The sequence below is a fragment of the Megalopta genalis genome, chromosome 1, assembly GCF_051020955.1.
Source record: "Megalopta genalis isolate 19385.01 chromosome 1, iyMegGena1_principal, whole genome shotgun sequence".
Taxonomy (NCBI): Eukaryota; Metazoa; Arthropoda; class Insecta; order Hymenoptera; family Halictidae; genus Megalopta; species Megalopta genalis.
This window is the reverse complement of record NC_135013.1, coordinates 37,752,156-37,777,532: the sequence shown is the minus strand read 5'-3', so window position 1 is coordinate 37,777,532 and position 25,377 is coordinate 37,752,156. Positions and strand designations below refer to the sequence as shown.

General features: G+C 43.3%; 1 protein-coding gene and 1 long non-coding RNA gene across 7 annotated transcripts in view; one reads left to right on the top strand and one right to left on the bottom strand.

The window, feature by feature from the left end:
• The window catches only part of LOC117218712 (uncharacterized), a 151,947-nt gene that overhangs the window by 24,054 nt on the left and 102,516 nt on the right, over positions 1–25,377 (bottom strand). For 5 of the 6 annotated variants that reach the window (XM_076527592.1, XM_076527607.1, XM_076527599.1 and 2 more), the window contains exon 2: positions 10,293–10,595. In XM_076527592.1, the coding sequence (XP_076383707.1) occupies positions 10,293–10,595 (303 nt within the window). Of the gene's footprint in view, positions 1–10,292; positions 10,596–11,015; positions 14,102–25,377 lie in introns of those variants that run through there. The other variant, XM_076527612.1, reaches the window with a different exon arrangement.
• LOC143261086 (uncharacterized) lies at positions 19,282–20,733 on the top strand. The gene is made up of 2 exons (XR_013035315.1): positions 19,282–19,765; positions 19,848–20,733. It is a non-coding gene; the product is annotated as an uncharacterized LOC143261086 (long non-coding RNA).

Genomic DNA, 25,377 nt, shown 5'->3' with positions numbered 1-25,377 from the left:
GATAAAAATCAAAGAAAAACAGCGTTCTTTCCCTCCTCGGATTACGGCGATTTAATCTCACGCTTCAGACGGTTTTAAAACGTAAGATTACGTGTAACAGACAACCTGATGAAACCCGGTATCGCGCGCCGACAAACGTTTCTTGCGGATAACGTTTGTTTGATGTTGTCGCGCTCTGTGGTCTTCCCGTAGAATGATGTCCGAGAGACTTTTATAGTTACTTAGCGAGTGGACAGAGCATCTTCACGCGGACTCGACATTTCTTCGGGCAATCGCATCTTTCCAAGGGAAAAGAATCATACATCATTGCGCCGATTGTATTCGTTCAATTCTGTTTCGAGTTCGCCTGCAAATTTATCGTCGAAACGCGGCAATATTTAACCGAAAACCACAACGATTGTCTGCAAATTATACCCCCCCCCTCCCCTCCCAGACAAACTTTCATAGTAATACGTTCAAAGTTGTTCGAAGATTATGACGTCTTTTTCGCAGGAAATGATTGACGTACGAAATGCTTTAATCTGTATTTTTCATTCATCGATGCGAAACTAACATTACAATCTGAATGACATTAACATTATGACATTGATTTTATAAAATTAACACAACCTTATTATCATGTAAATACAATAATACAAAATTAACCTTATTATCATATAAATAGAATAATAAAAAATTAACATAACCTTATTATCATATAAATACGATAGTAAAATATTAACATGACCTTACTATCAAATAAATACAATAATCAAAAATTATATATTATTTATTATTATATACCATAATCGCAATAAATTATTTTGGACACAAGTAGATTTCCATACATGGCGTCAGCGATGAAGAGTTAATTTAAGTATTATTTTATAATAAAAGTGACGAAATGTCCAAATAAATTAAATCATCATTCTTATGAAGCAGCACACATTAGTTGGTTTTAACCAATTGGCAGTCTCCTTGAAAAGTGTGTAAATTACTGTAATTATGTATACTGTATAAGTTTGATTTTCTTCATATTTTGTGTGAATGTAACAGTTTTATAAAATATAAAATTTAATAAAGAATATCAAAGTATATATTCTGCATAACTCGACGGAAGATGCCACTGGGTAAAAATGACCGCAAAACTAAGCAAGTAAAATGCAGAAGACTATTCGAGTTTCTGTTACGATTTTTGAAAAAGATTTAATGAAGATTTTAAGATATATTTAAAATTTGCTTCGCATTTTTTTTTTTTTTTTAAAGCACTGTATGTATATGTAAATAATACCGTTATAATATTTTAAAGCTATGGTACTCAATATTCCAAATGCCGGTATTTACAATGTATTATTTTTTTTATTACATTATTACATTATTATATTATTATATTATTACATTATTACATTATTACATTATTACATTATTACATTATTATATTATTATATTATATATAATATAATATATTATCATACTATCATATTTATTATATTACAATGTATTATTACAATTTCTGTGTTACAATATGGAGTGCGTCTGAAAAATGGCAGGCATTTTGTGTTATAACGTGTACACTCGTAAAATACAGCAAACTGGTTAATCCCTGCGCTAGTTTCATACAATTTTGCTTCGAGCTTGTTCGCAAACTTATTGTCGAATCGCCGCAATTATTTATCTAAAAATCGGAATGGCCGTCTGGCAGCCACGAAACTCCCATGGGGTCCACGAACGCGACCACCGGCACTCTTTCGGATGCAACGGGATGCAGCGAGCTGCAGCGTTCGCGGGCTCGCAGACGAGCCTCGACGCCGTGTGCAAGTGCACGGTGCACTCGTTGTCACCGACTCCTACGACGTCCTATAGCAGCAAGTGCCGTTGCCCTCTCGCCGCGCGGGCACGCTCCCTTACCTCATTGAATCCCACGACGCCGTGCATGTAAGCGCACCTGCGCTCTCACCGACACGGGTCTCGCTACTCTTTTGCACCTACCCGCGGCTCGTGCGCCCGATCTAACCCGCGATCGAGACGCGTTCCTATTTTCCGCACCTCTGCCTGCGTTTCGCTGCCGCGTCGAGCTTATCGAACGCGACTGTCGCGCGATAAAATTATATAATGTCGAGATAGAGGGAGAGAATATCCTGTTAACACGTGGCCGTGAACACCCTCTAAAACGCAGTAAATTTTTATCAAAGTGGAGTGGATTGTTTGAATTTTTTGGAGACGTTGGAGGGAGCAGTATTAACGAGGCTTACGAAAACGTGTTACTTAAAATCTATTATCCTATTAATACAATGACTGGCAAATCTCTTTTGAAGATATCTGTCCTAGACGCAAACCTTTCTTTTTTTTAAAGGAATGATAAGCAAGGAATAATATGTAAAAAATAAGGAAAAAGTAATAATAAGTAAAAAATAAGTAAAAAATAATAAGTAAAGAATAATAATAAGTAAAAAATAAGTAAAAAATAATAATAAGTAAAGAATAATAATAAGTAAAAAATAATAAATAAATCAATTTTTTTTAGTTAGTGATGAACCTTTAACACTCAAACGTTGTGGTGGGCGTCTATTACGAGATATCTCGTAGTTGGCAGTGAATAGGTAAATGTCTGCCACGATTATTTATGTATATAGTGTAGTATATATGTATAATATGTGTATAGTATAGTATATGTATATACTAACATAATTTTGGTATTGTCACGATTTCAGTATTGTAACACCTTAGTATTCTAACAATTCCAGTATGTAATTTAACAGTTTCAGTGTTGTAACGATTTCGATATACATGCATTTCGACATTACATCGATTTTTGTACAGCATTTAACAAGCGCGACACCGGTATCAAAATCAGACCCTGTATATTCGTATTTTTCGTTGCACCTATACTTGCTCGATTTCATTGTATCGTGATCGGCACATGCGGCACGAACTGCAGAAATAGCCCGAGTGTCGCTGGAACCCCCTAGATTGCACGCGCATAACTCATGTCGCGAGATAAGTCCGCGGTGTTTACGAAATTCGGTAGATAAGGGGATCCGTTGACAATCGGTTAATTATCGGGCGATCTGGCGCGCGTTCGTTCAGATAGTAACGCCGCCGCTGTTCGGCGAAACTTGTAAACAAGCGAATAAGTTCCGCGCGCAGGGGAATCGCGAACTTACGGCCAACGGAGATACGACGATTCGTTGCCTCTCTCGGCCGTCACGTAGAAAACACGAGGACGATCCGGAAAAAAACACGAGCGGAGACGGGCTCGCACAGTCATCGTTTCGCGTGCGAAGGACAAAACGATAGACGGTTATCAGTCACGCGACCGATCGCAAACTCGATATCTCGACGCGGATGCGGCTGAACGCATCTCCGGGATGCGTCCACCGCGGAGACGCAGTGCGACGACCATTTCTCGCCACTGCGTATGATTCGATGGAAGAGCCGCGAAAGCTTATCGGCGGGCTTTTAATAGCTGAAGTGTTAACTAACATTTGCGATGCAATTTTCCGCACGGCCCGAGACGCCGCGCTAAAAGTGCACGACGACTGGCAATTATTGATGGCACCGCGCTATCGGACAAGATAATCCTGATGTCGAGATTAAGGGACGCGTGTCGCGGATAATGGATCCGAAGGACACGGACACGGTACAGTGTCCTCTCCGTAACTGCTCTATTTTTGGGTCTGTCGAGTGACAGTTATGGCAGAGGTACTATCTTCGATTTTGGTGTTCCGAACGTAGAGATGGATTAGAATTCTTTTCTTTTTATTTTATTATACTGTAGAAACCACTACAGCATGTACATGGCTGTGCACATACTAACAATACAGTATATATAAAAAATTTTCATTAATATGAATTAGATCGAAGGACGCGTTAAATTCAAGGCAAACGTTAACCCTGGAACGGTCGCGTGGGGTGTTTGACACACACCAGCCATTTGTTTTATGATTGGCGTCTCCTTATTTTTTAGCGAAATGTTAAATGGTGTCACTTAGCTGTCAATAAGTGCATTAGCTTTTAATTGAGAGTCACAGTAGCGTAATTTTTGTTCTGGGTATTATTATTTTTTTTATTTGCCATTTTTCCAAGTCCAGGATTAAAGGACTCGTGCAAGACCTTCAACACTAAACCGGTCGAATGACAGTCATTTTGACCGGTTTCACATGTTTTATTTTAAGATTGAGACTTTTCGAAGACCCTTCATATTACATGATAGACTTCTTAATTCAAGCATACGTTGCAATAAAATCCGCGAAGTCTCTAAATAAAATCGGTCTTGTCATCCTTATAGATTGACACGCGTCAGTAACTTTTAATGCTCGGTAGGGTTCAGTGTCAAACCAGAAATTAAACTTTCTTATTTTTGATCTTTTATAAATCGAACTTTTACCATCGTGTACGACCCGTTTTTTTTCTGATTAAACTGACACGGAACACGATAAGACTACGATCATTTTTACTTGAAGCAAGAAGCGAGGAAAGTTTCAGACTTCAATTTATTGCGCAAGTCATTTAATTGTATCGCGTTTGTTGCCGTTTACGACAACGATCATTTTTACTTTGGTAACAAGAGATAAAAGTTTCCGACCTCGAACTAATTACACAGGTAATTTAATCTGCGTCGCGTTTGGTGCCATTTTAATCAGAACGAAAAAAACAGGACGAATGCGACGGTAAAAGTTCGATTCGCGAACGACGAAAAATAAGAAAGTTTGATTTTCGGTTTTTAAGATCTTTCGCGGCCGACACTTAATTCGCTCGTCGCGCAGCTAATTGCAACGATAATTATATCGTGTTCGGTGTCGTTACAATCAGAAGAACAAGACGAAATGTTTCGTACAAAGGAATTAGCGAACTTCTGAGAGTTGCGAAGGGAATACAGTGGCCGTTTTATCGAGCCGTTCGAGGACAGACAGAGACGAAACCGGAGTGTCTTCGACACTTTACACCGTTCGAAAGACACTCCGTAGCCAGGTGCCATAAATCCGCGTGTCGTTTACTCTCCGTCTGGCGCATGCATCCTTGAAGGTGCTGCTCACCCTCCGCGAGCGCAATAAGACCGGTGCCTTTGTTATGACTGGCGACGTATACAATTTCCTAGAATTCCGTGTTTAAGTTCGCTATAAACCGCCGGCCGCGTCCGCGTCCCGGCTACCGATAAGATATTTTCATGGTCGCGTATCGGCGCTTGTGCGCGCCTCCCGATAGCGCCTGGTCCCCGTGTCGAACTGTAAATTTCGTTCGATGCCTCGCGCCCGGTACGCCTGCTAATGGACACGCGTTACCGTTTCGCAGGGAAAGTGACCGTTTAATTGGAACGACATGCTAGAACCGCGGTACAGTCCGATAACGAAGTCCCCGGCTCCCTTAATGAGATCGGCAAGAAAGAGACGAAACAACGCTCGACTATCGCCGACAGATGTATCGAGAACCCGTGTCCCGATGATTCGCATGCAAATCATGAGCCTTGCTATCAATTCGAGAGGCGCAAACAATGATGTCATCGCCGGCCAGACGCACGCCTATTTGTCCGATGACTGTCGCGATTAGTTTGCACGGTTCCGATAAATGCTGCGAACAGCGTGGTTTTCTCGTTAGCTTGGAACATTTTTTCGAATGCGGTTAGTACGCGGATTTTATGCACTTCTGGCGAAATATAAAGCGATGAAGACGTCAGAGGAATTTCACATTAAACCCATCCACCCACCCACCCACCCACCGTGCCGATCGATATTACATTTTTTTCTGTTCAAATTGTTCTAATTATAAAGACGCTTTCACAGGAAACAATCGGATAAATCTCTGAATCGTACATTATGACAGAACTGGCGTGCAATCTGCACAAATTCGTTCTCATGAAACGATACTCGCTCTTAGAACTCGGTACGTTCAGTATTAAGAATCGTGTTACACGCTGTTTCTAATGTTTCGAGACCATTAACCCTTTGCGCTCCGGAACTTCGTCTGATATACCCACCGATATAACTAGACTGCGGATCTTTAATAGTAATTTATCTATAATATTAAATAGTAATTTGTTTTCTACCTTAAATAAATAAAAAATAATAAATCTTTTTATTGTCTTGTATTCCACTTACCATATATTTACTTTTTTATTATAACACGCCAAAAGTTGAATTGAAATAAATATCATTGCATTGCCGTGAAATTTTATAGGAATCAATAAATTAAATAAGTTACGTTTTCATCTACATGTTTTACACGATTACCTTTTATTATTAACAATTTAGTGTCGTCGTAGCGGCGACATCGGAGCGCGTAGTGTTAAAAGAAGAAATACGTTTATAACTAGTCTGCGGATCCCTATAGAAAATAATAATCGTATGCATCGTGGTTTAATAGCAGTGCGAACACTTGCAAATGCTTGCTACCAAGGGCAAGGGCCGGGAATTTGCTAGGTACGCCACTGCCAGTTGAAACCGCTCTTCCTCACGCTGACGCTGCTTATATCCAACGACGCGCAGCCGCGCCGCAGACATGGCAACATTGCGAATGACCACGTCGTCACGGTCACCTGACTTTTCGTGGAAACGCGGCGCTGTCGCGAACGCGAGTAAGGTATGCGAGCAGCAGTGTCAGAACATCGTCTTTATTTCACCCGGGTCTGCTTGGATCGTTCGTTCGCTGCGAACAGGAAGTCGAAGACCGCGGAGCCGCCGCGAACCCTCTTCGCTTCGCGAGACGATACGGATTATCTGAGACTGTCCGAGACTTCTTCCGAAGTCCAATGCGAGGAATCTCCGTGCCACCTTGTCTAATCTTCGAGCATTTATAGCGCGAGGCAACAATTAATGACGTTCAAATAAAAGGGAGCTCTCGTTGGAAAGATTTCGTTTTAAGTCCTTGCGAGTCCATTTTACTGTTAAGTCCTTAAGTCCATTTTTTGGAAATACGCTCGTAAATTTTATGCATTTATGAGAAGAACGAGTATGTACATACATCGAATGCAAAGTGGTAAAGACATTTGAAAAATTTCAGAATGCCGTTGTATTCATTTCAATCTATTATCATTATCAACGAGATGCAAATGACCTGCTGTGTAGCTCGTGCACCTTGCAATTAGTGCTGCAAATCTTGCATAAAAATTTACTGTCTACTGAAAAAAAACGGGTTACGATTGTGTAGAGGGATACGGTAGATAACTGTTTCCAAGAATGGTCACCCAAGGAAGACTTTAACACTATAAACCTACCGGGCATTAAATGCGACGAATGTGTGTTGCTCTGTAAGAACGATAAGACAATCTATTTAGACTCTCCACAATTTTTATTACAATGCATACCTGGATTAAGAAATTTATTCGATCATTTCCTATGAAAGAGTCTTTATAATTTCAGTAATCTTAAAATACAAAATGTAGGACCGGTCATTTTGACTGGCTTGGTAGGTTCATCGTTAAATCATGTTTTTGAGAGTTTGAACTCTCGACTGAAGCACGCGCTGAATAAACGGCTACACAGTGAGCGGATAAATTGTAATGGATGAACAAGTGTACAAGACTGCGGCTGTAGCTGTAAATAAATTTCCTTCCCGAACCTCTTCTATTTAACACTTTCTCGGAGTCTCTAGAGTGGTACAACCATCTAAATCCTACTTGCCGCGGTTAAAATAATACGGATCTATTATTTTTGGCCGTTCCAGAAGCCTACAAAGTATGGTCGGTGTCGGAGGCGGTTGCTTTCTTGCAAGTCGGCCGATCCGAGTGCACACGCACACAGGCACGGTCTCGTATCAAATATGCGACTGTGCGGCATTACCAACGGCAAGAATGAGCGTGTATGGCAGTCCTAAGGTGATTCGTGGCGAACACGTACGGAGACCGGAATAGCCAGACCAGCAACCGGCCGATATTCATACGTGTAATACATACACATGTATATCTATATATGTATATATGTACACATTGATATGTATGTATATATTGATATGTATGTATACGAATGCAGACGCCTGTCACGTGGCCGGTAAACCGAGTGCGTGGCAGAAACGTTTTTGACGTCCGAAAAGTAGCACGGCAGGAGAGCATGGATTATGATTGGAACGTTAATGTGCTCGAGCGTCGGCGGCGATAACCGAGCTCCCTCGATCGATTATCGGCCTGTTTACTTCCACGAATCCGATTCCGTGCGAGGACTACGTAGCCCGTGGCCGCCGATATCGGTATAATTGTATTATGTATATTGCACGACCAACATGATGATGGCCTCTGCTGAAAAATAAACCAAAAAATACGACTTCCGCGACCGTACATAACCCCCCGCGGCCGTCGGAACGCCGACTCTGAGACGCCAAGCACTACCGACGGTAACTGACGTTGTCCAATTTGAATTCGAATACGGTTTTTCAAATTGTTATCGAATGTCGTCGGTACATGGAAATTTCACGGAAATACTCGCATTATAATTGCAATGCAACGCTTTATGTTTTTTTTTCGACGATTTTGTAACTCTTTTCCGCCGTGAAGCCGTGACTATGGCTGCATTAACTAAGTTTTTTTTTGGGGGGGGGGTGAATGCTTTTCGCAGTGAAGGATGTTTTGTAACGTTTACGTAATAGAGGCGGGTTAAAATAAAAATAAATATCGTGAAATTACGAAATCGGGGTGTCAACCTTGGCTATAACGCCGAGTGGAGGTACGTGTAACAATGTTTGTATGTATGCCGACAAGATTATGCATACCTTGGTGCACGCTTATATACCGACGCGAACCTAATGCTAAAGTATGTGATCCCTGACTGAAAAGGAAATCGACAGCCAATAAAATCCGCGATATTGCTTCGGACCCATATATTTGACGCAATCAGTCTACGTGTCGACAATGCCGCGTCTCTCGGCAGCACGCGGTATAATAGTAAATCACTACAATCCAATATCGAATGATAGCGGAAAAGGTGTATGTATGTACACACTTCTTATGGATTGCCCGCCAGATTGTACACCAATTAATTGGCCGTAAATTCCGAGATTATTTTCCCAGATATAAGATCCCAATCGGTCGTGTCAATAACTTGTTGAATTATAAAATTCCATTCCTAACCATATTTACGCTTTCGGGCGTAATAATAGAATGGGATTTAATTAATTCCCCCGGCATGACTCATCAAGACGGCCAACATCAATACGTGACTCCTCGATTACCGAAATATCTCGACTTTCGACAAGGTTACATTTATAACAATGATTACAATTCCGGCGAATCGGGGTTCTTTTTGTGACATCGGTGTCACACGGTGTGACCCGGATTGAGAAATTTCCGAGTAAAACAATTTTTGTTCGACGCTGCGCTTATTTGAAGGAAATAATTTGAATAATGTAAATTATTTCGCGCGAGAATTCAAGTGCCGTAACTTTACGCAATCCAATGACTTATAGACAGGATGTGTCGTTTAGTGACAAATTCGCTAATCATTTTTAGAGTTGGATAAGATAGGAGCTAACCTTTTGAAGACAAACGCCATCATAATAGCGACATCAAGTTCGCGTATCTAGCTCCCATAGTTTCAAATATATAAATGGTTTTAAGTCAAATACGCTGAATTCTAAATCCTCGCCTGCTACGAGTATGGAAAATACCCTTCCATATCTCATCCCCTATACCGTACCCTTCTAGGGTATGGAACGAAGTAGGGGTAGACGATTCTTTCAAAAAGAACGAATATTGAATCGCAACGTCAAAGATCGATTCGCTAGAAAATCGAACGATGAAAAATAGATTTAAAAACAATTTATCGAAATACTATTTATATCCATACGCATACTGCATGGAACTCGATTTCGTAAATCGGACCTAAAATGCAATGCTCAAGTGCAACAAAGTGCAACAAAATGCAATCAAGTTCTTCAATAAAAAAAAGTAATACAATATTAAATATATAACATTTATAACATTATCGGGATACCAATTTACAGTACCTTATGATGAAATACTGCATAGAAACTTTTAAGTTAGATTGGTATATTTATTTACTCATTTAGGACTTAAAAAATGGAGAATTCGCAATAATTACAAATACATTATAGATTGATTAAATACATTAATCATCATCTATTAACCAATTATTTAAAGGCAATGAATTTAGAAAGACAACATGTAAATGGCAATAGTTAATTGCATTACGACGACATCGAATCGATTCGTTTCAAAATCGAATATCCAAGAATCGATTTAAAAAAGTCGAAGATCGATTCTTTAGAAAATCGATCGAGAGTCGTCCATCGTTGGAATGAAGTAATCCTGCCGTGTTAGCTAAGGAAATGCTAGAGACAGGTTGTTTGCACGATGTGGATGAACTTACCCGTGCGAGGGAAACCTGTGCTGAAGATGTTGTGGTTCGTAGTACTGTGTGGTGAGGGCTCGTTCGTCCAAGGTGTGTTCAGTCGCGTGGGCCTTCGCTGCGGACTTGATATCCATGAACGCCACCGTCGCGGAGGCACCCCCGGTGCTGCTCGAGGAACCGCTACCCCCGCCACTGCCGCCGTTCCCAGAATTGGAACCGGAACCACCCTCGTTGCCTTCTCCAAGGGAACCACCGGTACCACCGTCCACGGGGCATTCTTCGCCCCGCGGCAGCAGCTTGACGCTCTGCACGCGTCCATACCTGAAACACGCCGAATTTCTTCATTAATTAAAGCCGGCAAACTTTCCGCCAACAACTGTGTGTATACGTGTCAGGTGTGTGTGCAGGCTTAGAAAAACAGGCACGAGGCACGGATCGCCGTGTAGGGCAAGACGCCGCTTGCCTCTGCGAACAATCAGGGCATTCTAGGGTCGCCAGCATAATAACGTTTATTATTTGATTCTTCTAAGAAATAAATGTAATCAGTGGGCGCTCACTCGGGAACATGAAAATGTCAGGGACTTCGACGAATGGCCGGAAGTTGTGACTGCGGGACAGACGAGGGTCTCGCTAAGACAGGTTAGGATTTCGGAGAAGAAGTGCGCACAGATGTGACTGTTTTTGCTAAGTTCTCTGTTCCTAACCTGACGCGCACACCGAAAATCGAATCGAGAAATTTACTAATCAGGCTGTCGCTGAAATTCTCTAGCGTACAGGTGGCTGAAGAACAGTTCTCGGTATGGTGGTAATATTTTTAGCAACTGTACTTGGTCGGTTGTTTTGAAGAACGGAATCGACGGGCGTCTCGTACTTTGCTCGGTCGCGACTCAAGATCGGTATACTTAAAGAAAGCGCGTCTTGTTTTCACCCTGTAGAATCCGGAGATATTGAATTTCGACGAAATTAAAGAAAACAAAGAGCCAAAGTTGTTTCTGGCACACCCTGTGTACAGAAAGCTCGGCAGCAGTAGAAACGGGCTTACTAGGTGAGGTAGGGCGAGCGCATGCGGTAGTGGGGATCGGCCGGTTCTGATTCGCCGACAGGGAGAAGAACATTACGCGCAAGCGCAAAGGCTCGAACGGTCACGGAGTATCTCTGGGAGTTGTTCGTCTAATCTCGCGTGAGTCGCACGTATTTCCTTGTGCGTTCTTCCGAGGAGAAGCTTTGTTTTTTATTTTTCTTCTTTGATATCCCGGATCAGACACGCAGCCAATAACGCATCAGCGGAAAAATGCATTAGAGAAACGATCCGTTGTTTGTTCTGTAACACTCGACAAGCAGCGAGCTTCGATTACGCGAATAGAGAGAGAGGAATGCGCGAGAATTGGGCGGCACCTTGGATTAATAGTTCGCGCTTGGATATTCTACTGCGCAGGGAGAGAGAGAGAGAGAGAGAGAGAGCGAGAGAGATAGAGAGAAATATATATATATAGAGAGAAAGAGACAGAGAGAGAGAGAGAGAAAGAGTTCTTGCTAGGCCGTTACGAAAATCAAGGAAAACCGGTGGATTGTATTTCGTATAAACGAGGGAGGACGACACACACGTTCGTTTATCAGGATATCCCGGGCACACACTTTTTTCTATCGTGATATGTCGGATCGCCTGCGAACGGGGCGTGGCCCCTCTTCCATATGCCGTGTGATTCGATGGCGAGGAAAGGGGCACGGGAGAAGAGTCTTTGTATAACGGTTTTTTATCTTCCCTCGTTGCACTTCGTTTCGCTCGAACATTTCGAACACGTTTATCCGCCGTGTCGAAACGAATTGGATCTTCCCGCAACTGTAGCAGGAGAGAGAGATGTGTGTTGCCCCTTGTCCCGAGAGGCTACTCCGGGGCGAGAGATTTTCAATTTTCGGGGGTTCGGCTCGATCTCTCTCCGCGGAGGTACGAAAAGGAGAAAACGCCGAGAGGATATAAGGTCTAATGTCGCAACGACACACATCCTCTGGAAGATCGCTCGGACAAAATGGCTACCGCGACGTGCCGTCCATGTTTTCCGTTCCGATTCCACGTTCCGCGCGTCCGACGCACAGAAATTCCCCAAGAGAGTTTCCTCGGATGCTCGATTTGTGACGTGTGGAAGCAGTGCCATCTCGAAATTCTTGCCCGGGGCCCGTTGTTTCGTACGTGACAACACACGATGCTGTCGAGTCGAAAAAAAGTGAAGCAAAGAAAAAAAGACGAGAAAGAGGCGAAAAACGGAATCAGTGAAAGAATATACGGGAGGAGAAGAGACCGATGTATTTATTCGTAGCGATTATCGGTATCGAGCGTTTATTCTCTGCGTGACATTTTACGAAAGAGAACCGATCGCGCTCTGTGCGTCGTGGCCGCAAGAGTTCCCATCCCACCCAGTTCTCGTTCGTTCTCCTCTCTTTCTCTCTCCCTCTCTCTTTCTCTCTCGTACTGGCTCCCTTCCTCCCTCTTCGCCCCTCCAGCCCCTTGTTTTCTTCTCCCACACATTCTCCTGCGTGAAACGTTGGCGCTCGCGCGCATAGGCATACACGCGCACACAATCGAACCGTTGAAAAGTCTCTCGCGCACACCGAGCGCGCCCCGAGAACGTCCTTTTCTGTGGCATACATGAGTGAAAGCGGGCGAGAGGGGGCAGGGACGAGAGGAGAAGAAATAAGATAGAAGGCCGCGATGGTGGGGAGGACGAAGAGTGCCACGGTGGCTGGCTGGCTGGCTGGCTGGCCAGCGAGCCGCAAACCGTACCCATTCCCCTCCATAGTCCCCGCTCGCTGCTCGCCGAGGAATTTTACTTCGGCAGACTCGCTCCCGGCCGCTCAATTCCTTCGTTCCTCTCCAACGAAGTACAGAGAGGCGAGCCGCCGAGTTCTGCTTCATGTGGACGGGCATTACCATGACTTTCCATAAATTTCAAGTCTCTAGGTCAGAGTTGGATTTTCCGTCGCGGAAGAAGAAAAAAAGAGAGGCGCCCGACTTGCGGCAACGTCGTCTCCGGCCATGAAGGTGTCGAGAGCCGGTCGTCGCCTTAAAGATGGTCGACTAGGTCCACGAACCTCGGAATACGTGTCGGGGAATCACCGGAGTGGCACTGTAGTAGAACGCTTCGAGAGTGTGTGACGTTCTGCAAATCTTTACATGTTCCGATGTTCAAGTGATCGCCGTTGTACTTAAACACACGGTTATGCCGTTAGTTACAATGAAAAATCTCTTCTCGGTAGCGGCGTCCGATCGATGACACCAGTGGAAATCGTTCGCCCTAGATGTAAGTGCCTTTCGTCGGGGGGCGAGAAAAAAGAAACGGTTCCACCGAGAGACCGAATCTCGCGAGGCATCGCGACGGCAACTAGTCGGACTGCCGTTTGTCTTTCTACGTTTGAAACGGTAGACGTACAGGAAATCAATACATCGGCCCACGGTTAAGAGTCCCTGGCCAGTATGTGTGTGTATGTGTGTGGGAACGAAAGCGAGAAAGAGAGAGAACGGGGAAATTTTCCGTTTCTAGAAATCAATTAACGTGTCACGCGTGACACATAACAATTTTGGGTGCGTTCGTCCCGAGCCGGCTTCTCGATCGCTGCGGCCACGAACGAAATCTTAACGGAAGCGAATGATCTTTTTAATTCACGGAAACCTACCGTGTATGGAACTCTGTCGATCGGACTATCATTACGGAAAATTAGTGAGTGTCCAGTGTTACGTAAACGACTGGGAACGAAATTTTAGCCATTTTCTGTACCGATGATGCAGCTCGTCGACTGACACAACGTGCCCGCATATCGAATCTCCGCGTCATAGATAAGATTTCGACGAAACATGCCGGCCGTTTAAGCGTAGGAAGTTCAAAGTGGAGGAAAGCCAGGTCCACCGGCATGATTCTTCATGTTTCTCTGGACCTCGGAATTCCGAGGGCCGCGAGTGTGTCGATTTAACTTCAACAATACGCCGAGGTTCTACGATTCCGCGAGGAACAACGCGAATAAAAAGGAATACAATGCAGAACGAACACTACGGGATAACAACAAAGAAAGGAGGCTTTTGTTTCTCGACTTTTTCCCGGCCTCCGTTGCCCCCCGTGATTCCGCCACGAATCTCGCAAAATCGAATAAAAAAAACTGTCTAGCTCTACGAGGACGCGCTAGCTTGTAGCCTCGCAAATTCTCCCTGGGAGGTATCGAACCAGAGGTCCGTTTGACCCCTTACAGTTCACTGGTACACGGCAGTGACGTCGAAAAATAGAAAGTGGTCGATTAATTCTCCTCAACTCTTCTTCAACAATATCTAACTGAAATTATCTTCTACAAGGGTTAACAATAAATCCTCGAACTTCGACCTAGAACTTTTTTTGTTCCTCGTAAGTGGCCTTACTGTATCATTACCGGCAAAAATACGTTTCCATAAAATGACCATGGTCTAGGCTGCTTCAACGAAGCTACATATACGCAAGCCGAATTTGGAGATACGGACGATATTCGTATTTTTCGATGGGAGGAACATAGGGACGAACGATATCGACGAATATATTCGTCCGGCAGTGTACTCGTGAACACTCGCTTGGGAAATGGGTTCGTTCGAATTTGGGTGTGCCGTGTCTGCGGTAGATATGTGTAAAAGGCAGGAAAAGTCTCGGAGCAGTACCATTCTCGGCAGACGACACTGACATAAGCCGCAAACGTCGCACAAGCGGCAACGTTGGGACGCCTCAACGAGGCCGGCGAGGACGTGGCAACAGCGCTATGACTCAGCTCTCCTCGTTCCAATCGCTTCTCTCGGCCCCTGTCCCCGCTTCGGCTACCTCTGCGCAGCTGACGCCCTTCCCCTCTCGCGGGTTACCCCCACCGCCGGTCACGACTCGATTCTATCCTTCCTTGTGTCGTGTATCGTGTCCGAGGCTGCCCCCTCCCCTGGGTCCCGTCGATCCGCACCGTTCCGTCGCCCCTCGCCCTAACGGCTTACCGCTCCCTCCCCGCTTTTTCCCCCCACCAACGCTATTCGGCCAACTCTCTCGGGGTACCGACAACTCGTTTGTCCCCCTCCATGGAAGCGTGCGCGGGCCGATTCCTACACGGCGTCGTGCCGCTGCCAAGACGAGCGTACAAAGTCCCCTTTGGAAGAAAAACACCTATACCTCTCTAGCCCCCATACTCTTTCTGCTTTTTCTTTCCCACTCTAATTCTCTCGCGCTATCCCTCCCTCTCCCTGTCGCCCACCCCCCTTTCCCCTCTCCCTTTTTCTCCTTGTCTTTGTCTCCGGGTTTCTCTCCGCCGCTACCGCGTCGTACCATCTACCCTCCTTCATCTCACTCCTCCCTCTCTCTCTCTACCTTTTCTCATCCTCCTCAACCGCCGCCTTTCCCGCCACCCCGCCGCCCGTTTTTCTCCGTCCAACGGCTTCTTCCTTCTTGCTCCTTTTCTTCTGGATCTTCTTTCTTTTGGGCTTCTCCTGCCATTTCGCTTCTGTATATCCGCTGGCCGAGCAGCGAACAATGCAACGTGATCCAGATGCAGGAAAAAACGAGGACGGAGAATGCGCGCGCGAGCGGGACCGGGACGAAACAGGAGGCCGCCGGCGGACACAGGCTTCGAACGAAAATTGTGTACGTAGTTGCACGGGGCTCCGGGCAAATTTACGCGAGAGAGATCTATCGCCGATTGTTTTTACGCGGCGGCGGCGACGACGACGACGACCGGTGCGCGGTCACCGGCGAGCCTGATGGATCGTCTCCGCGATCGATTGGATAATACCGCGTTATCGAGCCGCCGCTGTCTAGGAAAGACAAAGTGTAATTTGTTCGGCGATGGAAGCAGCGAGAGAGCTCGACTACATACTTCGACAGTAACTTGTTTTCTGTAAAAGCCGATGGATTCTTCCTAGGTCGTCGGAGGATATCGGGACGTTCGGTTTTGTAAATTCGCGGCGCGATCGGGTGCACGAGTTGTGAAAACTTCCTCGACGATAATGTATTGCCTCTGCGCTGTAAACTTCCTCGCCGCGATCCTCTGTTTACTTCCGCCATCGGCACCGAAAGGCCGCTGTGTGCGAAGTCTTCCTCTTTTCTTGCTCCCGAAATCTAACTTCTGATCTTACGTGGCGTTCCCCGGTTGGCTGTCGGAAATCTGACTGCTACAAACGCATTCATAGTCGGCGCGACGTATAGTCGAGAAGCACCGAGTCTAAGCAGAAAGGCCTCGAGGGTGCAGATAAATGAACCATGGAAGGGTAACACGGTAATTCCGATAGAATTTTCACCCTCGCGGAGTCAGATGATTATAACTTCGCCTAAGGAGGAGAAAATTAGATGGAACGGTAAGCGTGAACTCGAATTGCTCGTAATACTGATCTAGGAGTCTCAAGGGTGGGCGCGCACGGCGGTAACATTTCCCCAAAAGTTGATCACGATTCATTCGTTCGTACGATTTTTATGAAAATCGCGTAGAATCTTATAAAAATCGTGAAATTTAAATAGGAAAATTAGACATATTAGCATAAAGATCTCAATTTCGAAATGGATAAAAACGGGCCCATTTTTATCACCACTTCTCCTCTGCCTTTGTATTGTAACATGACAACGATTTCGAAGATATTTAGGTGAAAAGCACGGTACATAAAACGTTAAACCTATCGAGCAATAAAACTGACCGAAGTGACGATTAACACCAGATTTACTGATCGAGCCATTTTCACATGCTTTAATTTACAACGATTTAAATTATAAAAACACATTTAACGGGAATACATTCGATAAACATGAATCACTGGACATACGGGTAAAATCGCTAAAGATTCGAATAAATATTACGTTTGTTATATATTTATGAAGCATCATAAAATAGCTGCTTTTAGTGCTTCGCAAAGCTAGACGTTGTGGGGTATACTTAATTCTATTATGTGCCGATGAAGTAAGACCGCAAGCATCGACGATTTTCGCCGCGTTTTATCTATAAAAATCGACCACTGTGCGGCGTACGCTCGGGGCTACGGAGCCTCGGGGACAATGTCAGCGACGTCGACAGCAGGTTTCCGTTATTCACGCTTTTCCATAACGAAGGTTATCAACATCGGTTATTACAATACGCGCGCGCCGGTGAGTTATTATCGTCCGCGGACCGTCTCCGCGTGTCTCCGTAGAAAGTTCCTTGGCACACTAAACACGGAGAGAGGAGAGGAGATGACCAGAAACTCTTCCTCGCCGGCTCTTAAACGTTTCCGAGTAGAGGGGAAAATTCGATGTTTGTGTGAGTAGAAAACAGGATGAACACCGCGGGAGAATAAAAGACAAAGTGGGGAAAGAGAGGGGAGAAGAGAGAATCGATACGAATGCAATCGTGGCAATAATTCACGCGTTATCTGCTCTCCTATTCTAATGCGAGCTAGAGCGAGAGAAGGCAGGCCGACGACTACGAGGCCGCGTGGGTTCGAGGTCGAAGCCGTAGAGTCACGTTAGGCGACTGCCGTCTGTGTCGTAGCCGAGGTGCCGTTATTTTAATGCAGATACGCAGCCCGGACGAGAATGAAAGGTTGAAGGAGACATTTGCGCGTGTACAACATGCGCACGCGACGACCCGATATGCATCCAGCCGGCTGACGCACCGCCAACTTTTGCCCGGTCCAATGCTGATCTGCGATTCATAAGTACACGACTGTAAATCGGCATCCAGCCGGTCCAAACCATCCTGCCGCAACGCGTTTCATCGAGATACTCATCCGGCAATCATGCTCACCCGGTATCTCCTAGCAGAATTTTACGTCGGACCGTTGTGGTAAAAACGACCGATTTCACATGTTTTCATTTTAACCCCTCTTATCTCAAGGTATATGTTGTTTACTGTATTATTCTCTTTCATTTCTCTCCCTTTTTACATTGTTTAAATATTTTAATCACTCACTTTATTTGACTTACTTTATTATTGTATCTTTTGTTATTTTATTATATTTTATTATTACTTTACCTGTTTTTGGTATGCCTATAATTTTTCACCTCTTTTATCAAATAAATACTATTATTATTATTATTATTTATCAACGCGGGGGGTCGGCAACCTGAGTCTCTTAAGCTCGGGCTTGTTTTAAGCTTTAAAAAGATTTGATAAAATTCAGGAACACTTGTTCAAGTTTCTACTTTTGCAATTGATGATTAGGTTCTTTTCAGGTAGAGGAAGCTTTTTGGTATGCCTATAATTTTTCACCTCTTTTATCAAATAATAATTATTATTATTATTTATCAACGCGGCCGGCAACCTGAGTCTCTTAAGCTCGGGCTTGTTTTAGGCTGTAAAAAAAGTTGACAAAATCCAGAAACACTTGTTCAAGTTTCTACTTTCGCAATTGATGATTAGGTTCTTTTTAGGTAGAGGAAGCAGGTAGGCCAGACCACCCTTCGGCTTCGAAGATATTCAAACATGCAAATTTCACCTGGAAACTTAGAGGCATACACATTTCTTAAGTTAAGCGTCCGTTATAATACAAATAGCAAGATGTTTAAATAAATTCTGTATTGTTATTCTTGTATCGCAGGAGTTATGATTATAAGAATATGGAGCATCGCACGTGAGTTATGATTATAATGTTAACCCTTTGCGCTCTTATGTCGAGTTAGACTCGACATTGATTTTTGCATTAATAATTTATTTTCATGATTCACGTTATGTTCATAAATAATGCCGCAATTACGCGATACGTAGAACAATTGTAGTATTTCCAGTTCTAGTTAGATTGCAAAGTTACATACGGGAGTATGCTTAGATTGCGTTATAGCAAATTCTGAAATAAAAGGAAGAAAATGTTAACCCTAAACCTACCTAACGTGTGTTGTCTTGTATGACATATATGATCTATAATATATAATATGTCTATAATGACAAAACTAAACGCATCTAGATATTTTTAGACATTTTCATTACAATATACAAGCTTGAATGAAGAAATTTATCGTTTGATTTGAAAGAAATTTAATTTTGAACAAATTTATCGTTTAAATTTAATCGTTTTCTCTTATTTAATCTTCACAACATCAATTATTTCCAATCGTTTAATTCGTTAAATTTTTCAAATCTATTTAATTTGTTGTAACTGTTTTAATACTTTTGGAGGGATGCTGTTACGTGTCTTTTTGTTTTACACAAAGCACCCATTAATGTTAAACTTGGTCGTTGAGGTGGGCCATGGTCCAAAAGGGGTTGGGAACTCTACGCTAGAGGATGTTTTGCACCCTGTGTTTCGTGCGAAGCCAGAAGTTCCTTGAACTGAAAATCGTCTATAATTTTTCTAATTGTACACTTCGAGAAAAAAAGAACGACCGCCATTGTTCCAACCTTTCGATTCTCCATCTCAGCGAGGAACAACGACGGCGGAGCGACGTCGGGGAATTTGAATGTACGCTACACGTAAGATGTTACTGAATCAGCCAAACACAGGTGGCTGATTCATAGCTTATCGGATCAAGATATCCGAGAGATAGAAGGTATTAATAACGCGGGTATCGCGCCGATCACGGATAACGTAAATTTCCTTTGTTTTTAACCGTTTGCTCTTCCAACAAACAGCTCCCCCAACAAACCGATCTCGCAAATAGATTGAGAAACGTATTCTACAAATTTGTTCGGACGTGAACACTGCGCAGCACAATATCGACCGGCGATTCTCCACGGAATGTTCGCAGGAAAGATCGTACCGTCGATTCGGTCGGCTCTCCGATCCAAATACGAAGCCGAGGTGGACGGAAAATTTCGCCGGGACCGGCAAAGAGGATACCTGGCGACGATGAAAAAAAAGTCAAATAGGATTCCTAGAATATTCTCCAGTTTTCAAGGCAACAGACCTGAAGCGGAAAGGATCGCGCGCCCGAGAGAGAGAGAGAGAGAGAGAAAGAGGAAAAAAAGAGAAAAAAAAGAGAAAAAGAGAGAGGTCGGTGAAGCGTAGAGGATCGGTCGTTGTTGAAACGTTCGGCACCGAAGGCGTCGAACAGGTCATAAGGGAGATCGTTAGGCGGAAGGCGGAGGAGAGAGAAAGGGACGAGAAGAATAAGAAGTAACGGTAGTCGGTTATATTCCACCGCGCCTATATTCCGCAACGCGACGTTCGTCGTTTCGTGCTTCCTCGATGCATGGAGAAAGCCGGGTCGTGTCGTTCTGCCTCAACACGCCTAACTAACAAATGGAAATGAAACGGCGACGCTCCGCGTCTTCCGCCGACTAGCCGGAGAAAATATTCCTCGCCGACGTTTTACGAGCTTGGATTTATCTTGCGAGCTCCTCAACAACGGAAAGACAAAGAATAATAAATCTTCGTGGTAGTTGATGAGCTAGAGCAATGCGAATCGACGTTGCTTATCCTTCAGAATTAACCAGCAGCTCGTTCGTAATTTATTCTGTGGTCTTCTATGACATGTACTTATTCATTTATTTATTACCGTATTGTTCTATTTATATATTTATTTATTTATTCATTCATTTAATGGGTAAGGAAACCCTTTGTGCGAAACACAGAGCGAGATATAGTTATCTATTAGGCTGCGGACGCGACTTATTTCTGGCGAAATTGATCAAATGTGAAATAAGAAAATCATTTTAACAATTTGAAAATATTATCGCATTGCTGCCAACTTGCTAAGATCATTAAAAACAGGAATAAATGTTTATTTGCTATATTCTGCAATTAACGGAGGCAATTTTTATTTCGCATAAAGATCCGCAGTCTAGTTATTACGACTGGATGAACAAGAATAGATGTAATAATTCATGTTTAACACTAAACCTAAATTACCGGTCGTTCTGACCAGTTTTACATTTATATTTTAAGATCGCTGATACGATAAAGACGTTTTTTTATAGGAGACGATCGAATAGATTCATTAATTGAAGCGCACGTAGGAATAAAATTGGCTAAATGTCTAAATAAATTCAATCCTGTCGTCCTTATAGAATAACACGATTTAGTCAGTTTTTAGTGGTTGGTAAATTTATTGTTAAACGTACAGGAGGCAACGAATAGCTTAAGACAGTTTGGACTGTACGTGTTCGTACGAATAGAGATTTTAACAAGTAACATTTCGTACGCTGCGACCACGTGTAACACATAAATAAGCAATTTATTCCAAGATATTCTCATGTACAACGCGTTGTCATAAACAAGTAACGTATTCTACATGTGCTACGGTTGGGAATAACACGCGAAAGTAATTTATTCTACGCTGTGTTTATGTACGACGCGTACCAATAAGCAACTTATTGTTACGGTCATTGAGGTATTCTCGAATTTAAAATTCACATTGATAGTCACAAGAGATCTAATCGCGAGGGGATCAACGAATTTCGGCGGCAACCATTCCGGAAGAGAAACGCGGACAAAGATCGGCCGACCTTCAGACCGAAGCGACCCACGCGAGAGTGCCATCCACCCTGAAGCCGAAAGTTTTCCCCGTCGCAGACGGCTTCGTTGTCCAGCGAGACGGAGAAACGGCTGAGCTAATTTTATGGGAAGCCGAAGACGACGCGGTTAAACGAAAAACGGCGGGCTCGCATGTGCGAGGAGCTTCCGAAGGGGGAGAGAGAGATAGCTAGAGAGAGAGAGAGAGAGAGAGAGAGAGAGAGAGAGAGAAAGAGAGAGGGAGAGAGAGAGAGAGAGATAGCTAGAGAGAGAGAGAGAGAGAGAAAGAGAGAGGGAGAGAGAGAGAGAGATAGCTAGAGAGAGAGAGAGAGAGAGAAAGAGAGAGGGAGAGAGAGAGAGAGAGATAGCTAGAGAGAGAGAGGGAGAGGGAGAGAGTAACCGCAGACGAGAGCCGAGGACGAGGGTGCGCGAAGCGAGACGGAAGGGAGGCCACGGAGGAAAACCGTGTGTGCAAAAATATGTTGCGTATATGAGCCTTTGAGCTTCGAGAGTTCTTGCCGGCGTTGAAGGAGGGTTCCTTCTCGAGCGTAGACGGACCAAGAGGTAGAGCAGCCGGAGAGAGTGGGGGAAGGAAGGGAGGTTCAAGAAATGACAATGTTCTCTCGCTTTCTCTTGCCCTCTTCTTCCGTCTCTCTCTCTCTCTCTCTCTCTCTCCCCCTCTCTCTCTCTTTCTCTTTTTCTCTCTCCCTCTCTTCCTCTCTCTCTCTCTCTTTCTGTTTCTCTCGCTCGCTCGCTCGCTCTCTCCATCGCGACTGAAACGAAGAGAGAAATGCGAGGGAAGAAAGGTACGAGACACTCGGGAGAGACAGAGGGAGCGAGGGCGACGAATAAGTACGTGTGTACACCAGAGGGAAAACCACTGGCGTAACTTCCACGCAGAACGATTGCAGGTGAAGCTATTTCAAAAGACGCGTGAAGAAACTCCCCCCTTTTCCGACGTTCTTTACACATTGTACGAAACATTGACTCTTTGCGCCAGTAACCATTGTTCGGTTTGTGATTCTTCTCATCGGGCCGCCTTTGTGCGACCGGTCGCGCACAGGTGTGCGCGCGGGAGACAATAAAAACCGGCGCCACGGGAAACCAATTAGCTGTTATCATCGACAAATTCTGATAGGAGACACGCTCGTCGGGAACCATTCCAAAGACAGTAGTATCTTAGGAACTGACTCCTTTCGCGGATGACCACCGTGAACCCATTTTCGAGTAACGAATCACCCGAGATTAACACTGTTTTATTAACTGTTAAAAGTGTAACTGTCGCTCGGGTCACAAAAATCAATTTCATACATGCTCCAGGTTGAACAAAATGGAGATACTGTGAAAAGCTATTGGGTTGGCAACTAAGTAATTGCCGATTTGTTCAGTGGAATAAAAAATTTTTGTTTAATCTGTAATGTATTTTCCATTTTGTTCGATGACCTTTTGCCATCTCTCTGACAACTTGAAAATTCCACGCTCGTAGAAAGTCTGATACTTTTCGGCCAAAAACTGAGTTAAGTGAGATTTTACAGCGTCATCGTCGTTAAAAGTTTTACCACGAAGGGAGTTGTCCAGGGATCGAAATAAGTGGTAATCCGATGGCGCGAGACCAGGGCTATATGGTGGGTGTAACATCAATTCCCAACCAATATCCATCAATTTTTGCAAATGGACAAAGACGTGTGCGGCCTAGCATTGTCCTGCTGGAAAATGAAACCTTTACGATTGACCAGTTCTGGTCGCTTTTCCTTGACCGCTGCATTCAATTTGTCCAGTTGCTAACATTCACGGATAATAAAAAATAACATAATGATAATAATAATAATAATTTTATAATATAACATTTACGGATATCATAAAAATGGGAGTGAGAGACATTTATAACTGAAATCGGCAATTACTTAGTTGCCAACCCAATACTTTGGATTTCGAGTTAAAATGTTACACATGGGTGACACTAATTTTTTCCTTGGATTTTAAAATTCATGCAGGCTTAAACTAGCATCTCCTGCGGTAAATTTTAACTTTCTAGTTTCGATTTTATTGAACAAATTAGTTCGTGATTTCATGGGAACTTTTGCAGTTGACATTCGATAGGCAACGCGTTAAGCACTTGCGCCAAGTCTCGTGAAGACGTCTTAAAGGAATGGAATTTCAGAATTTCATTCTGAATGAAGCTGCGCAACAGCACACCAGCTCGCAGAACCGCTACAGAATGATTCACCCAGAGCAACGCTCTTCGAGGAGACGCAACGAGCGTTAAGCTGCAGCTCAGAAATGCAGCGGATGCCCGCGATGCCGAACTTTCTAATTCTTTCGTAATAAGCGTCCGAATAAGTTTAGCTGTTATTGAATGAACCAGTAGACAGCGGAGCATGCGATGCACGTTGCAAATCGGCATTAGCGAAACACCTTGTGGTTCGCGAAGACGCTTCCGTATTGACGTCACGGAGCGCCGCGCGCCGCGCCGGCGGATCTTCTCGCCGGTCGGCTGAATGACTTCGAGTCATGTTCGTCTGCTTGGCCTATCCTTGCGCAGGTGTCGGCGGAGAGGAGCCTCAACTTTGGTTTTACATTCACCTGGAAGCGAGTCAGAGATCCCGGCGATGTGTTACGCATTTACGCCTTTAATTGCCGCCTTTAGTCTCGCGTGCCAACCAGCGGACAGTTTCGCGTGCTTTCGAACGAACCTCGCGACGCCAACTAATGCTTCTTCGTTGGCAAATCATGCCGCGATTTCGATTGTCGGTTCATTCGCTGCGTCGTGCATCCAGACGAATTTCGTATTTTAATTGGTTCCTGGAAGATCGTAGAGAATTTTTTGGGAAATACGATGTGCAATTTTTATTTATAGTTTCAGAATTTTTTGATACGAAGGTTGTGAAATTTGGCAAATTTTCATTGTAAGAAGGGTGACATTTTTTTCACGCTTGCAATATAAAAATTAGGAAATTTCAGCAATCTTTGATATAAAAATTAGAACATTTTACCAACCCTCGTTATAAAAATTAGAAAATTTTACCAACCCTCGATATAAAAATTAGAAAATTTTACCAACCCTTGATATAATAATTAGAGAATTTTATCAACCCTTGATATAAAAATTAAAAAATTTTACCAATCCTCGATATAAAAATTAGAAAATTTTACCAACCCTTGATATAAAAATTAGAAAATTTTATCAACCCTCGACATAAAAATTAGAAAATTTTACCAACCCTCGATATAAAAATTAGAAAATTTTACCAACCCTTGATATAATAATTAGAAAATTTTATCAACCCTTGATATAAAAATTAAAAAATTTTACCAATCCTCGATATAAAAATTAGAAAATTTTACCAATCCTTGATATAAAAATTAGAAAATTTTATCAACCCTTGATATAAAAATTAAAAAATTTTACCAATCCTCGATATAAAAATTAGAAAATTTTACCAATCCTCGATATGAAAATTAGAAAATTTTACCAACCCTCGATATAAAAATTAGAAAATTTTACCAACCCTTGATATAATAATTAGAAAATTTTATCAACCCTTGATATAAAAATTAAAAAATTTTACCAACCCTTGATATAAAAATTAGAAAATTTTACCAACCCCCGATATAAAAATTAGAAAATTTTACCAACACTCGATATAAAAATTAAAAAATTTTACCAATCCTCGATATAAAAATTAGAAAATTTTACCAATCCTCGAT